Raw genomic sequence first — 17869 nt, 5'->3', positions numbered from 1 at the left:
GCCTAATTGCTCCCATACTTGCGCTGAAGTGACAGCGAGAACTGTGTGTAAAGCATGCCTATCTTTCAGCAGCAAGTTGTTTGTCTTCTCACTCTGATTGTTAATGACCATGAAACGCTAGCGGGAGGCCAGCCAAGACACTGATTCCTTTTCTTTCTCTCTCCTTATAGCTTTCAGGGATCCTAACACTTTGGGATAATGAAATAATGTGGCTTGTCAGTTCAAAATAATAACACTTTACAAAGTGGAAATGCAAATTTCCTGTGATATCCCTGAATAGCAGGTGGTATTTCCTGATGTATTGTTTCTGACCTTCAGGGAAATTGATATTATGAACTTACAGAGGAAAATTAATATGGTATCAAGCTCCAGCAATTAAAATAAAACAATGAGAGGATAGTAAACTGAATAAAGCAACAAGTAAGAGAAAGTTTGCATTCTGTATATTTGTTGTCATTTTTAATAATGCTGTGGGCACTGCGTGTTATTAAGATACAGAAAGTGTCTTCCTTTTTTACAGAAACTTTGATGTTGCAAAGGGAATACAAGAAGATATTTAGCTATGAGTTCAATTGCTTCTAAGGGCACAAGCAAATAATATGGAATAATTAACCATTAAATTATTAAATAAATACAAATTGCCCATGTAGCAAAGTAACTAATGCTTGTATATGCCTGGGAAAATCAACAAATATACACTTGAACTTCTAACAGAAGATCAGGAGCAAACGGGTATATGCTTCTGTTAACTAGAATTTACTTTGAAAACGTGGCAGTCTGTGCTGCTTGGTTACAGACAGGCAAAAATCAGTAAATTTTGGTCTTGATTTTGTAAATAAGGGGATGAACTACCAACTTTCTTAATCTTCATGTTGATCATATAGCGTAGACTCATACCTTGTATGACTGTAAAACACCTAGGGCGTTATATATGTCACGTTGTCTCCTGTACCTACCTAAAATAAGGACTGACAGCTGGTTTGACATTTCTTTTGAAGAGACAGTGCTGCGTATTCCTGTATTACAAATAATGTTATGGCTGAAAGGCCTATATAATGCCTGTGGAATCTCCAGGATCCATTTCCAGTACAGCTGTCCTGCGCTCTCCCACATGCAGTTCCTCCTACTCATGCTATGAACCCAGTTGAGTTTGCTTCCTGAGGTTGTTCAAATAAACTTGAGATTTCTAGTTATGTGCAGCTGCTCTTAGTGGTTTTGATGTCAACTCCCTAACTTTCCTTGATGATAATTTATTATTTAATTTCTCTGCAGCACATGCATGTATGTTCCTGTAGTGTAAGGAAATGCTTGTGAAAAAGAAACCCTCTTGGCAGTCATTCTACAAGACAGACTAGCTCTTGCTTGTTATACTAGTTGCGGAAGTATCTGATCCTTGATTTGCAGATGCTAAAGCCAGATGGGACCCTGTGGTTATCTGATGTGACCTCCTGTGCAGAATGGGCTGTTGGAAGTCCATCGCAAGCACAGATCTGCTACAGACTGTGTAGAAGTGTACTTGGTAGGGCATTCCTTCTTAGAGGTGGCATTTGAATGGGGGTGACAAACTCTTATCATTATGTTCATGTTTAAAAAATGGGGAATGTGATAGAAGTTAAGATCAGTTCCAAGAAGCCTTCCTACAGGTATTTTTGACACTGACACATTCTGTACTGAAATGTTTCACCTGTTTGGAGCTCTTTTCCTCACAGCCCATCTTTCGTCAGTACTTTGAACATGTATTGTTTCTGTGAGGGGATCAGCAATGCAGCACTTAGTACAGGGACAGTAAATTTCCCAGATACTATAAATGTTGCAGGAAGACCTTGTTGCCCCAGAATCTTTCCACCTTGCTTGCTGGGTTTGTTGCTTGTTGCTCAAGAGCTGTACAGTGCCTTGGGAAGACAGGAACAGGATGAGAAGCTGAATGAGTATTTACTGGTCAAGTTGGAAATACCAGCTGTAGTATTTTTTTCAGTTTACAGCATAGAAGGATTTAATTCCTCCTAGTCTCAGGGCTGTCTGCAGTATGTAGTCCAGCAACAAGACAGCTCATGAGCTTCTGGAGAGATATATACAGGCATGGAAGAACAGATATGGGCATAATTTCGAATCTGAGATGTTTAATGTATGTCTGAGTTACGGTATCCTGGCTGAGCTCTGCTAAGTGTTAGTGTCTACCCATGCATGAGCTGCTAGCCTGTCCTCTCTGCTAAGTACTGTTTTTTTCCTCAGTAAAACAGATGTAAAGTGATGCTGTTTATCCTCACAAATGAAACTGGCAAAACCCTGTAGCTGGTGGTGACTTTTAAAATGTTTTCTTAGTGATGTCTTTGTGTCCTTAAATCATGAAGAATACCGTAGATCACCAACATCGCAACACAGAGTTGTCTTTTTGTTTAGTAGCCACTCATTAGATTAAAAAGTCATTGTGATCCACATTGGAGACAACATGAGTCATGTGATGGAATGGTCATGGGATGAGTGTTGCTATTGTGAAAACAGTGGGGAAGTGATCTGAGTTGCTGATAAATAAATCCATCACAAACCGAGTTCTGTCTTGTGACATTGTCCAGTTCTGTCACAACACCATTGTTGTAAAAGGGTATATATATGTCCCATGAGCTAACAGATTTAATAGGCTTAGTGGAAATAAAATGAATACCTCCAAGGATACCTAGCTGCTGCAGCAGGATGCACTTTTCTTTCTTATTCACTTTGAATGAATGCCTTTACATGGTACTCAAGAAAATCGCATCATTAGAGGTGTCGTTTTTCAGATGAGATGTAAAATCAAGACCCCGACCATTTGTGATTATTAGAGTTCCCATGGCTCTTTTCAAAAGAGTCGAGGTTTTGACCCTGATGTCCTGGCCAAATTCCAATCTGTGTAATTACATCCTTCCTTCCCTGTGCTTAAACTGGTTATGGCGTTCTTTACCTTGTGTCCTAACTGTGTGCAAGATTGTCTTGTGCTCTTAAGACAGGTCTCATTCCAGAAATGGCTGCATTTCAGTGCAAAGTGATGCAGATCCTTTTTTCAGGTTCCCAAATCACTTCCAGTGTGAAAATCACTGCAGGATCTGCAAAAGAAGGGCTATTCAGAGATGAGATTATGTATTTCAATGTTGTGTTCTTCTTTGATTATCTCATTTATTACATAATCTTTTTGTAAGAATATCCATGTTGAGCCAAGGTATAATACCTGTATGACCCCTTAACACAGCATCGCAGGTCTCTCCTGGTAATGTGTTAGATTTTCATTTCTAAAGAAGCACTGATGATTAAAGCAAATGCATTTGGAAAAAAAGAAACTCACCACAAGTAATACTGATGAGGAGATAGGTGAACATGTTTGTCCAGTGTGGTGTCCAGGCACTTCCCAAATGGTTTTGCATGGAGTTGAGTGTAGGTACCAAAAAGCTCAGATTGGAATTAGTCCTGTAGTCAGGAACTAAATGTACTGTCCTCTGTCTATTACACTGTGCCAATCAGACCCCTGTAATGGGGTGCAGCATGGCTGAGACAGCCAGGGGGAAGTACACTCTTAGGTCTTACTGGGCAGTACTATATGTGAAGGTTCAAAAATGTAAATGGACCAACTATTTTATGTGGAAGGACTCATGAAAATAAAACTCTTGGGCTGGATCCTTCCTAATAAAATGATCAATAGTGCCAAGTTACCCTACATCCTGTTTTATGAAGACCCTTATCTTTGGCAGAGAGCCGTAACCTTCTTTCCTCTGTGCTCTGTCTTCAGGGACACAAAGATCCTGTTCTTCCATCTGGTCTCTTGCCAGTTGGTGTAAGCACAAACATCATCGTCTTGTCATGGGATGAGCGTGGACATGTCTTCAGATGAGCATGTCTTCATGTATTAAGTCATGGCTGGGGCTGGATATTGAGATCTTGAGTACCTCCACAAAGGATGGTTCAACTAACCCCAGCCTGAGTGTCATCGGGCCCCAGGACACTTAGGAGTAAAGAGAGGGAGAGCACCACCACAATGCTGAGCAGGAAACCATATGGAGCGTGCGTGATTTTGGGGGGTTCCTTCTGAGGTACAGAATGTTTATTAATAGTATCCTGATGTGGAGATCTCACAGAAGTCCTGGCTTTCTTGTCAGTCAGGAAGCTTTCTGGAACTGTGGCGATGCATCTGGAAGACTCATGAAATCATCAGTTTGAGGCTTGCAAACCAATTTACAGTTAGCAAAACATTGTCTTTTTGGGAAAAAGCAAAAATATTAAAAAAAAAAAAACAAACCAGTATTTGCTAAGCAAAATGGAGCTATACTATATCACTTTCATGAGCTCTGTGTTTAACCATTAAAAAAAATATTGATTTAGTAATAAAGGACAATTATACGACGCCGAATGAGCAAAACAGCCACAAATTGCCAAGGGCATGTGCCAGCAAGGGCAGACAGGAATTAAAGTTAAAAAACATGGCTGAAAAGGCCACACATTTATAAACGTAAATACATCTAAATTAGCCCTGAAGACACACATTCCTGAGAGGTGATGAAAGATGAAGAGGCATGGGCAACTCCTTATCCCATCACTGTCCCCCACCCTTTTGAAGTGCTTGTATAACAAAGAGTGAATGTCCTGGCTGTCGCGCTGCAGAGCAGTCTAACCGCAGAGCTGAAACAGATCTGTTTCTGCTCAGATTGCTGAGCTGAGAGATGGTTTGAGCTCTTCTTCAGGAAGAGCACGAGCCCCTGTGGATCCTGCTGCCATCAGCCCTGAGCAACAGGTTGTTTTTCTGCTTGCACGTGTGGGTATAATCATTCTACTCCCCAAGGTGGGGAGTCCGGGAGCCTTCCTATTTCTCCCTGCTTTTCCATGATCTGAGAAGATGAAGCCTGGTTCTGATTTCAAGTTTAGAAAACCCCGTTAATACCCAGCGATCCTTTTAACCAAATTTTTCAATTGCTCTCAGAAAAAAGAGCACAAAACCAAACATGTCACTAATATGCATGCTTTTAAGAGCAAAAGAGAAGCCAAAATGTGACAGTACTGCTCATGCTGGTGGCCAAAAAGAAATATTTCCGTATGCTTCCTCTTTGTGCTTTGCACTTACAGAGCAGCACACTCATTCTTACCTGTATGCAAGTTGGGAAAATGTTGTGTGTTGGTCATCTTCCTTCTGACCTCTTCTCCTTGTCCCTTTTTATCTCTCCATCCATCCATTGTGATCTTTCCTTTTCCTCCCATGCAACCCAGCCAAAAAGAGCCCAGCACTGTTTCCTATCAGCCAAAGATTTCCAGAAACTGCTAGGTATATACGCACTGTCCCAGTCTGTACTCCAGTTTCCTTACCTCTCCTCTCAATGCTGTCCCTCCTTCACCAGTGGCCTCCTTGTTGGCCGTGGGGGTTTTCCAGAAAGAACAGTGGACTCACAGCAACTTCTGGTAATTATGGGGCTGATATAGAGCTCCTCCTGGATGCACTCTAGGCTACCCGGCTTCACTCCCAGGATAAAGTCTTGCTTGAGATTGGGCACTGGAGTCACTGGCAGGGGACGTGGGGACAGGGGGATGCCTGGAGCATCCTGCTGCCCACTAGCAGAGCCTCGCTCCCTACCATCAGTAGCTTTCATACATGTTAAAATCTAGAGCATCAGGATATCCTTGGCCACACTGCTGCTACTGTTAAAATGATCTTGCAGCTGCCATTTAGAGGTCTGGTGCTATTATAATACCCGATCTTGTGAAGGTGGATTATGTTCAGCTGTAAATCAGGCTTCTGCCTACCCAGGGCATGTTAATGCCCAGACAACATGCGTCTCTCTGCTTACCACAGCATCACCTGAAGGCCTGCTATCCTTCTCCTTCATCCAGCAACCTTCACCTCTGCTGCCAGAACCACCTAGCCACAGATACTACCAACTTGTAACTATTTGGCACTCTCAAACCACACAGGATCCAATGAAAATAAACTGTGACTTGCCAGGAGATGAAAGCATTTACCTATTTGAATAGACTCAGCAACCAATTTTAGCCAAGAACAGGATTTTGCTCTATTTTTTGCAGTACCAAAAAATAATTAAAAAAAAAATAAAAATCCAGCTTGTATTGTCACTTAAAAACAATCAACAGCAGCAACAAAGTATGGAAAGGTTGTCAGGAATTGAGAATGAGTATTGAGCAGTCTGGTTCTCTGGAATGAACAGCCTTTGGTAAAACGTTAACAAGAGCTCCCTAGCAACAGTAACATTTAAAACCAGACTGCTTTCCAAGCCCATAAGGTGCCCTGTGAGCAAGGAAACTGCTGTGAGCTGTGGCAGGGCTGTGTGGGGTGCTCCAGGCGCTGCATTCTCGATGTGGCATCGGGTTACAGCACAATAACGAAAAAAGCTGCAGGGGATTTGCATGCACAACTAACACACATACCTTTGGTGTTCCCATTGTTAGGCCCACGCAACTAAGATGATCTTCAGATCAGATGTAGCTTAGAAAATTTTAAATATCTGTAGCTGAGCAGTCAGGTAATCGTCCTTTTAAAGTTAGGATCAAATCCTTCTCTCCTAGATCGGACTGAATTCAGTCCGTCCAGGATGTAAATAGCACAACTCCAAAATGACGCTGGGATTATGAGTAGCAGCGTCTCTTTCTTCCTCCCTCTTGTCCTCCTTTCTTTCAGAACAAGAGCAGTGTGTGTGCAGACAGTGTTCATATTTGTGCTGCTGTCAAGAGGTCAGTGACATGATATTGTAGACTTTGATTTTGCAGTCTTGCAAAATCTTGCAGATTTTGCAGAGAAAACAGTTTTGCTGCCACCTTTAAAAATGCATCACTGTGCCTCGCAGCTTTCAGAATGATGCATGTGGTGAAATTACTGTTACAGAGTGAATGGTGAAAGCACACCAGAAATGCAAACCAAAGGTTCTTTCTGCTTTGCAAGGAGTGCCTACAGATCACTGATTTGGACACAATGAATGTAATTTCCATTAAAAATAACTATGAACTGAGTTCTGAATTTAATATATCATGCACCAGAATGACCTAAAAACTCATCACACCAGGAAGTGGATTAATTACAACTTGCCACCAAGCCCCTGGTATATTTCGAGTATATGGAAAATGTATTTCTATTTCAGACACAGACTTCATTATGAAACTGTGCCAGGATGTCAGCAGGCTATGTTCGGACTCTCTGACAGACACTCTCAGCAGCATCAGTTTTCTGGAGGCAGTAGTAATTATCAAATCTATTCGATAGACAGACAACCATCAGACATCTGTATATCCCAGACGTACAAAAATATCCCCAGCCAACCATGTGGCTACCAATGGATGTGTTCAGACAAAAAAAGTTCAAGAGAAGTGCCTCAGGCCAGATCCTCAGCTGCAGAAAATCAGCAACCAGCCTTCCTTGCACTGTGTGCCTCTTCTTCAGAGGAAACCCCTGCCCAGCCATCACAGGGCAATGGGAGGTCACAGGAGGAACGGGCTGAATGGAAAGAGGAAGCTTCTGCAGGATTTTAGGGACAGGCCTGGGATGACCACATAAGCTCCATACAAGATGCTTTCTATCTCCAAAGGGTCAGAAATGGATATGCAAAAGAGGCTGCCTACATCCCTTCCATCCTTACTTCAGCTTAAGCTGATGGGGTAGATAGCTCTTTCTAAGGGGATGTAGAGTGACTAAACGGTGCCTGGTCACTGGGCTTAGGCACTGTCCTGCAGTTGTCTGTGTAATATATATATAACACTGTTACTGAATGAATTAAGGTCTTTGTGACCTTAAAATGGAGGATGAGAACCAAGATGCAAGACCGGAAAGATAAATATTACCTAGGAATAGTTATGTTTTGAAGTTATAAGTTCACTTTACAAATGGTTGCGAACTTCGCAGAAAGTCTGATTTGGGACTTTCCTGCCCTGTTTGTTGTGTTACCTCACTGGAGACCATTGCAAAAAAAAGGAGGCTGAGGAATTCCTGGCAGTCAGGTCCCAGGATGAGGCCACTGCTGAGTCCTGCAGCTCTGATCAGCTCTAGGCAGGTGGTTCTGCTGGAAATGGTCTTAGAGGCAGAGCAGCCTCTGATTTAATGGTCTGTATGGTGAGAGGCGCCTGAATGAGAAGAGAGGGAAGACTACAACAAAAGCAGGAACCGGACGGTAATCTGATCTGGTGCTTTTCACCTCTAGGTCATCAATTCAAATCTAGCTGGTTTAGGAGTAGCCAAAAATTATTTCCATATGGGTCAAGAGAGATGCATGTGAACAGAAGGGTTGCTGTATCAAAACAGACAAGATAATCTGGAGGTAAACAGTTGTACAATAGTTAACTGTGTGGAGAAGTCTGCAAGGTATAAAGCTGAGTAGTTCCTGGCCAGTTTATATCCTTGGATTGTGAAATCTAGATTTCTTTGCAAATAACTTATAATTTATTTTGGTCTCCTAAAATGTAGTCTTTTTTCTTACACTGTACCTAAGAATAATGAACCTCCCATTTGGCATTCTCAATGGTCTGTTTGTGCAGGAGATTATAAATAGGCATGTATATATGACATTTGCTTAACAGGAACCAGTTTGTGTGCTATCCGTGTTTATCAACAAACCATCAGTGCTAAATTTTGTACTAGAATTATTCTGAAAGGTAGAAATGTTGCTGCTTATTATTTTAACAGAAAAATGCACAGTGTGCTGGGTGAAACCTGAATAAAATGCATCAGGAAAGCTTATCAAATGCATGATGGATGATAATAAAGTAATGGGGAATCAAACAGAACAGAGGTATCATTTAAGAAGAGCAGTCAGCAGCAGCAGATCCTTCTGCATCTGAGATGTGGGACTCAAATGTATTATTTTAGCTAAGTGCACCAATGTAAACTTTGTTTATAGTATTTAACGACAGACACAAGGCGTATTAAATGGGCATTTCATAAGCTTCTCTGCCTTAGTTATTTTATGGAAATGTAACTGGTACTGACTGAAAGATCATAAAAATTAGTAGCATCTATCAAGAGCATTGAACTAACAACTATTCTGCCCTGAATTTTGATTATATCCTTGATAAACTCAATGGGGTATTGTAGCGCTTGAACTATCAGCACAGCTAGCAGATGAAGAAAAATTGCACTGTTTCCCTTCCTGTTCTCACCATTAGATTTGTACTTCTAAGATATTCAATTGTGGTGGGAAATCTCTCTGAGGAAGGTTGGGTCGAAGTAATTGAAAAAATAATGAAATATACTAGTATAAAATAAGGCCGAATTGGATTTTCGATACTTTTATTTCACAGTTTTTATCCTCCCCAGATGCAAAACCGTTGCAAAGTAGCAACCCACAAAGTTTTTGTAGTGAAAGTAGCTTTTGTAGGCAGAATGTATGAAATCCTATCCCCACTGAAGTCAGCCTGTTGGCTTCCATTGCATATATATGTACCTGACTGGATACATGTGCCAGTGCCTGAATTTTCAGGCTACCAAAAGAGTAATGTGAAACAGTGTGTTTTGGATTTGCCAATTAAAATATGAAATTTCAGTGCCAGTCAAATAATTATTAAAAGTCACTTTGTGTACTTGGAAAACTGTGATGCTTTCTGCTCTCCTCCACAAGTGGAATAGAAGCACTATTTACTTTGTCATCACCTAAAGTTATTGGTGTAGCTCCTGAGATGTTGCAGGGTTTTCCAGCAGCAGTCAGGGGAGGTCAGTTTAATAAGCTAATAAATATTTTTTGAATGACCTGACTTTGTATTTTGTATAAAGAACTCTGAGTAGTGCCAAGTAGGATAGAAAATAAAGAATAAAAGTTCCAGAGATTTTGCCAAAATTCTCCACAGATTACTATTAGCCTCATTTATGAGACTGCACAGAGGACTGTGAAATCTCCTTTGAACTCTTAGGGCCAGATGGTTTTGCTGTTAGATCCTAACGACCCACAGCAGTGTGCGTACACTGACACCCCAGTTACCAGTTGGCTGCAAACATGGGGTGTAGGCAGGAGAATTCATGACCTGTCCTTGCAAAACACAGGCAGTTCCTGCTTGGGCAGAGGGGGAGCCTCTCCTTGCTAATGATGCTGTAAAAAGCTTTTCTGCTCTCCTCTCTTAGGGAAGATAATTTCGAAAGCAAGTCATGAGCATTCCGGCTTGGAGGAGTGAGTGACAGGCACAGTGCCCTGTGCAATTCTTCTGATGGCCATGAAGCCATCGAAAGGCAAAGAGGCTCTCATGGGCTTTGTAGACCTCCAGTCCCAGCACTGTATCTCAATGCATTCTCAAAGAGTGAGGGAAAGGCTGGACTCAAACCAATTAAAGCTGTAGGGCTGAGCAGTAGTTATGGTGCTGTCATATGGAACTGCTTGGAAGACATGATTTATTTTGGATTACATTGGTTTCAACTGGTATAATATGAACTTCCTGATTTTTCTAGGATATGTAGACAAAAAGTCTAAATATGGTTTTACTCATCTTTTAATTTAGAACTACAAATGTTTTGGTGACCTATGAAATTATTTTAACGATCTCTGCACAACACTGAGCTGTCAGCACTATAAATGTCATCCCAACTGGATGTTAGTTTCCATCACGGTCGTTTAGCCTCACCAGCAGAGCTACCTCCATGTGAATGTCTTCTCTGTGTCAAGCTGTGCAAAAAGTCACAGTTGCCAAGAAGCATCAGTCAAACATCTTCATAATACTCCATTTAAAGAGAGAGATGCCAACACAACATCTAGGAGCATCGTGATTGCAGCTTGCCCTTGGAGCTTCAGGCACAGCAGTCGGTGAATGATTTGCATGCAGACCAGTGTTTTTATCTCTGATCATTAAAAATGTGTTCCAGCGTAGCTCATCTTAGCTGACATAGGCTTACCCTTAACTGTCCCTATTATAGCACTAGGAAAAGTCACAGGGTAAGGGGAAGCGCTCCAGAGAAAGGCAAGTGTGACAAATTGAATTTGATACAACTTTTGACTGCTGGTACAAGATGAATATGGGCTCGACACACGAGGCTGCTCTTTTGTTCTTATAAAGAAGGCAGTGAAGTTGTTTGACCGGTGTCTGTATTTACCAACAGAGAGAGAAGTTATCTGATGGTATCATTTTTGTCCAACAGGGAATGCCTGAGCCAGGTTTAGGCTGTAAGGATGCTTGTAAGATACTGACAAAGAGTAAAGTGACAGAATTTGAAAATAAAGTGAGGGGTGAGGTGACAGAGGAGGTGTGGGAAAAGTATGTTGTAGAACAATTGGGCTTTGAACATTCAAATCTTAAAATCAGTGTTAAAACTCCCAAAAGGTTTGTATACGTTGCTCTTTAGGTGGTTAATTTTTTTCTCTTCAGAGTTAGGGATCTTATCACAAAGTTCAAAATTACTGCATTTGTCTTATCCCACATTTACTTAGTAGTTTAAACGTGGCAAAACATTCTGCTGCATTTTGGATTTCTTCTTGAAATATAGACAAGACATGGTCACAGGATTTTTCCAGCACTGTTGCTTGGTCTTTCTGCCTCATACAGATTTGAGAAAGTTACTGAAGATTGCCTTGCACTTGCATTTGATGTAAATTTGATGTAAAAGTTGATTTTGTATATATGAAATTTCAGCTGATGTGGATTCGGTGAAAACTAGCTGTTTTTCCCGACTTGGGATAAAAATAAGATGTGGAAGCTGTGTGTTTCACAGAACTCTGCATGCATATCATCACTGAAATAAGTGAGGCAGCCTCTGGCGGTGCAGGAGACCTGCCATTGTATTCTGTGGGCTCCTGGAGGGATATGTAATAGTTCAGAGCCCTCATGTCTCATGTACAACTTCATTTTGCTCCAAAGCACCTCTTTAAAGCTCCTTCTCCCTGGCTTTTTGTGGTTCTAGTCTTTTCCATACATAACCAAGACAGATTCCCTTTCTTCCCAGCTAGTTGACATGCAGTTGCCACAGCCTTTTCAATCAGAGGTGTCTCCTTTGAAGCCCTGAAAAGATCTCTTAACTCAGTGAACACAAAGCTTAGCAAGTAGAGGCGTTTGTATCTGTAGTGTGTGAAGAAGGTTCCAAAGCCATCACATGCACAACAGTTAATGAAATCAAAGAGACTGCTTAGGAAATGTTCCATTCTTCCTGCGTGCCCTGGTTCTGCTGGCTTGGGTTGGCCCCAGTGAGGGTGCATGCGCTGTGGTACCCAGTGCCCATACCCAGTAGCCCTGTGTCCAGGGCTCGTCCAGGGGATGAGCAGTGCCCTGTGTGCCATGATACAGCCATCACAGCCACCGCCCTGGGCTTGGCAGGAGCAGCACGGCTCCCACGCGCTGCAGTGTGCCACTAATCCTGGCGAGGAGCTGACCCAGCTCCTTGTCCTTCAGAACTGTGTTTCTTCCATTTAAGGGAGAAAGAACACGCGCTGTGCTCTGCTGGAAGCCTGGCTGGCAGTGAGCAAACGCTGTCAGGGAGCTCCTGACATGCAGCACTGAGATAGCAGAGGTCTCAAATGACTGGGATTCCTGCAAGCCTTGGTCAGTATCACAGACGGTTTCCAACTGGGCAAAGTACAATATTTTCCCTCTGCTTTTTATGAATGGCCGTATAGTGTGGTGCTTGAGTCAGAGTCCTCCGCAAAAGCCATTCATAAAAATAAAAACAAAACAAAACAAATACACACAAAAACTTTCTAGGTCCAATCTGGAGCCACTGGGTGCCAGAGGCTGGGAAAACACACTGGCAGCTCAAACCCCAGCTATCACTGAAAGCATTCAAGGGGCTTTCTGGTGGTCTGAAAAGTATGAAGTGCTGTGTGGAAGGGCAGCTGGTAGAATTATGGTGACACATACTAGGCACAAAGCCAGGGCTGGCCTTGTTTCAGACATTGTCTTTCCTCTCATTGAAGTGTCAGGACCTAATTCATGGAAAATTTGGTGAGTTGGCAGCTCTTTCAGAAGATTTCATTGAGCTACAGTGTGTGAGAGTCACATGAATGCGGTGCACACAGCCAAAAATATATGGGGATTTCTGAACAGGAGAAAGCAGTCAGCCGCTAAGAATGTCTGCAGATTTCATAGGGCTTGGGAGTAAACGTACACAGGTGTAATCAGCAGGCAAGGAAAAGAAAACAAAGCAGAAAAACCTTTCAGATTACTGAAGAGCTCCGTGAATTCTGCAATTATGAAGGATTTCTTTGAAACAAATAATTTCTTTGTCCAAGAGTAGCAAATGCCTGTAATCAGTTCAGGGCTTGCAGCCCACCTGGAAAAGGTGTCAGGAAAATGTGTGCCTTACTAATCGCTTCTCCACTGCAAGGGAACTTAACGGAAAAGGAAAAGATCCACCTCAAAGTCTAAAGACAGACCCAATCATTGCCTTCTTCTTTTTTTTTTTTCTTTTTTTTTTTTTGGTTAATTATTTCTGTGAAAGCAGAACTTAGCGCCTGAGGCAGAGGTACAAAAATAAAGCAGCAATAAGATTCCACTGAATTAGAAAAATGACTGCAAATAAACAAAGCATCTCTTGTTAAAGTGGGATGCTGGTGGTGGGCAGTCTAAATTGAATCAGTTACATTTAATTTACATTTTCATCGATCCTTCCCACTGAAATACTGCTTTGAAAGGCCAGTTACACTAAACTGTTTATTCAGAAATATTCCAGTTATTTCCTACTACACTGTCATGAAAATTAGGTTTTTGGCTATCTGGAGGGACAGCATGTTGGCTTCTGCCAACTAAAGTCATGGCTGGGATTAGGAACAGGCAGGAAGGAAGGGCAGGAAGAAAATCATTGGGTGCCATTCATATGCTTTGAAAACAGAAGATCCTGGGGGGTGGAGTGGGGGAAGGCTGCTTTGCCCCACTGAAATAAGAAAAGCCCTTTTGTGCTCAGGGTGTCAGGATTTCTTCCCTTATCTGTGATGGTATTGTTCTGTACAGCTCCTTGCACCCACAGGGGTCACACCACCAGAGCCGTGGTGTATTTTAAGTATGTGGATGTCAGCTCCCTAACTGGTACTCCTCCTCCTCCCTGCGGCTCCCTTCAGCTCCAGGCAAGGAGGTGGGATGAAGGGCCCTGAGTGGTATTCCCAGCTTGTCTGGGACCTTGTTTCCCATTTCCAGGTGGGAGCAGCCAGCTCCTAAGCCCCTGGCTGTGCCACCAGCTCCTGCATGGGTTGGTGGACACAGCCCCGGTATCTCTTGCTCATATGTCCAGCCAACCCAGTGATAGGCATCCCAAAACTTTCCCAAGAAGGTTGTGAGGCTCATCACCTCTACCATTTGGAGCTCCCAAACCAGAGCTTCCTGGGGCCAGAGGCACATTCACCCTTGCTGCTGGCTGCAACAAGGCTGGCTTTGGTCTGCCTTGGGAACAGGTCCCTCACCTCTGTACAAGCAGGTCAGGAAGGAGGGCTTACACATAACTCACTTTACACACTAAAGAGTGTGGAAGAGGGTGCACAGCATAGTATTCATGGAGATAGCAAAATCTGACTATAGAACTAGGCTGTATGAAGTAATGCAGCAGAGTAAATCCAGCCATGCCATAGAAGAGCTGGAAGTCACAACATGATAAATTAGACTTCACTTTGACTTTGCTTATACAAATTTAACATATTCTACAGCCAGAGTAATCAGAGCAAGGTCTTGATAAGTGTAGGACTCTTAAGAGCTGGGTTCCTTCATCACTCCAGTTCTGAATGTACATTTTGCCTGTGTTTTATTTCCTATGCTGAATGGAAATGTCAATGAATTTGCTTCTCATCATGCTTTCTTTTTTTGAATTTTCAGCCTCAACAAGTGGTTCAAAAGAAGCCTGCTCAGGTAAGAAAAGCCAATTTTAAATTCTTGGACTATCTTAAATTGAATACTCCGTCAATGTTTAGACTGGTCTCATTTACTGTAACGAGTGAAGGGAAATGCATCAATAATATGAAGCAGGGGATAGCTGCTGGCTTCTTGGGCAGAACCACTCAGGCAAATCATGCAGTAGCCCTCGGGAAGGAGAGGAGGCAGCAATAGAGCTACAACCAGAGTGCTTGCTAGGACATGTCCTCCTGCAGTTGCCAAGTGCTAATGGCAACACAGCCACATGCATCTAGTGCAAGTCTGACTTGTATCTGTGTGTGCCCTGAACCTGACTAACTGATGTCTGCTTAAAGGAAGGAGGGACACAGGTGTGAAATCATTCTCTCCACTGGTCTGAATGAGTCTCTAAATCCTGAGTAAAATAGGCTGAACTTGATAATTAAACTGGATTCATCTTTAAGACTAACACATTTGAAGATATTCTGTTGCATGGTATTGTTCTTTAATATCTTAGGTAAGTTGTAATGAAACCAGTCAAACACTCTGGTTTCATGGCTTCTTCCATTTTATTTCGCCAGGACACTCATGTGAAAAACAAACAAGCAAACAGAAAATCAAAATGAAACAAAACTCCACTAACTCTTACGTAACTTTGTTACATATGCTCCAGCAGGGAAGAGGTGTGGGCATGGGAGCAAGTCTGTCCATCCCTACTTGGCAGGCTCCATGGGGCAGAACTACCGTTCCTTGGTGAATATGAATGATTGCTGAGTCAGGAGCAGAATGGGCTATTGCTTTTCTGGAGAGAAGTCTGCTTTCAGAAGGGAATAATACTTTCATTTTTCCACCTTATGGTTTTAATACATTATTGTACAGTGTGCATTATAGTAATGTCTACTGCAATCTGAATTAAGAGCTGTTACATAAGAAACAGAAAACATCCTAGCTGTGATTTGAAGGGGTGAAATGATGTAACTCCCTAAAGTATGTGTAGGAATCAAGTTTCTACAGAAGAAATCAATACGCTCACAGCAGTGGTGAATCAGTGGCACTGGCAACAATACTAATGCCTCCTAATAGCAGAGATAACGTTCAAGATGAGTGTTGCAGTGTCTTCAAGTGAGGTAAGTTTTGCAAGGAGAGGTAATGTCTTTTATTAGGCCAGCTCACAGAAGAAATGCAGCACCAGTCCCTGAGGACTCACCATCTACAGCCTTCTGACTACAACACACAATTCAAAACACACTGAGTTGTTCTAATAAAAGATATTTCCTCTCCCTGGTCTCACTTACATCCTTCAACTGCGAGGGCCGCAGTCATGCTGTTCCTCGGATAGCCTGGTAGTAAATCTGCTGGCAGGCACAGAGCCAGCCCTTTCCTCCATGGCACTGGGGATGCAGGAGGCTCAGACCGTGCTGTGCAAGAGAGGCCAAATCCGGGAGGCAGAGATGGAGGCTGTCTGAGTGGTAATGGAGTGTGAGCCCTGGCACAGAAAGGGAAGGAGTGCCTGGGACCAAGGCTGAGTTGGGGTGCTGGAGGATGAAACGGAGCGCTGGACTCCCATATTCTGATAGAAGAACAAAGTAATGGCAGCTTTAATGATCTAGGAGTTTGAACGGAAGCACTGAGATTCCCAGGATGGATCTTCCCATCCTTCCTTTCCCAAAGCAGTGGCTGTGGTTGTCATGCCATGGGTGTTTCAGCCAGCCGGGTGCAGCCGCTGCTGCATCTCCCTGGTCAGACAGCAAGAGGCGGAGCCCTTTGACATCCCCATTAGTAATGGAAGCATTTGCATAGAAAACTAGAAGGCATGAAAGAACACATAAAAGGAGTGAGAGGGCTTTTTAGCAATCCCTAGTCATCACAACAGGACTAGCGGAATTAGTCTTTAAATTATTTGTGTGCCATGTCTTCACTCAGAGAACATTTCTTTTCTTTAATCCTTGGCCTGAGGGATTTTCAGTGAAATCACTGACTCGTCTTTAACCCTTCCTGGTCTAGCTAGGCCCTGATCCCACACTCCTGCTTACACAACACTGCGGTTTTGCTGGCTGTGGGTGCATGATGGGGAATAAACTTATGGCTGAGAGCAAGCACTCGTGGCAGCATCTTCCTGAGGCTGGGAGAAGGAGGTAAAGCAGTGTAATTCCTGGGACAGCCAGGAGCTTCATGACGCTGGGCTGCACTGCAGTCCTGTAGCTTTTCTCCATTCTCTTTTACACTACCGATTTTCCCTTTAAAGGAGGGAGGTTCAGTCTCAGAATTAACAACACGAACATGAGCTCATGCAGGCTTCCTAATCTGAGCTGTCTAAGGAAATAATGATAAATTATATAAACATGGGGACTACATGGAAGTTCATGGAGGATAATGTAAATCTTACTCTACATACAGAGGAATCTCTTCCTTTTCCATCTGTTTCCTTCAAAATATCCTCCCAGATGGCTTTACCATGTGGCAGTCTGGATTAAGTTAGAAATGTATCCTTTCTTCATCAGTGGGGACTGAAGTGGCTGCGGTCAGGAACCGCTGTGTGACGGTGATTGTGTACCCCAGTCTGCCACAGTAGAAGCAGCAGAAGCTTTATCCCTGAGTGCAGCACTTCAAATATTTGGCCTTTTCTAAAAGATTTCTGTGAATGCTAGTTTACATCACTGTTGCTGTCATTCCTGCTCCTACTGCATATGCCTTTAGGTTTTGTGTTATTTTTAAAAATATAGGAGCTGCAAAACTGGATCACATTCTCCTTCCATTGATAAGAGTTTCCTTCCCATCACCTTTTCCCAGGTTTTAAGCATTGCACAGGACTCTCTCATGCTCTAAATTTCTTTATAAATATCTGCTGCTTACTTAGGGCCGTACAGATGCCTTTATGAACTTCTGCAATATTTTCAAACATTCCCAGTGCTACGAAGAGTGACAATCATGCAGACAGCAAATGCAACTGTAAATTCAGCTGGAAAGCTTTAAATAATGTAGTCTGTACACACCTCTGTGATGTTCACTGACGCATACGCTCACACTTCCGTGGGGAAATGAAGAAAAGATAGTGAGCCTGACTGCATGCCATCAGGAAGTTTAGCACCTTCACATAAATATGTGCCTAAACCTCAAAAACAAGAAACTCTCT

The 17869-nt window shown here is 42.6% G+C and overlaps 1 protein-coding gene across 1 annotated transcript in view; it reads left to right on the top strand.

Annotated features, from left to right (window-relative positions):
• Positions 1 to 17869, top strand: part of HMGA2 (high mobility group AT-hook 2) — a gene marked incomplete at both ends in the record, with an annotated part of 104082 nt that overhangs the window by 69951 nt on the left and 16262 nt on the right. The window contains one exon of the mRNA XM_079549468.1: positions 14722 to 14754. Within this exon, the coding sequence (XP_079405594.1) occupies positions 14722 to 14754 (33 nt within the window). The remainder of the gene's footprint in view (positions 1 to 14721; positions 14755 to 17869) is intronic.

This window comes from Tetrao urogallus, assembly GCF_951394365.1.
Source record: "Tetrao urogallus genome assembly, chromosome: 1".
Lineage (NCBI taxonomy): Eukaryota > Metazoa > Chordata > Aves > Galliformes > Phasianidae > Tetrao > Tetrao urogallus.
This window is presented reverse-complemented; position numbering and strand designations above follow the sequence as displayed.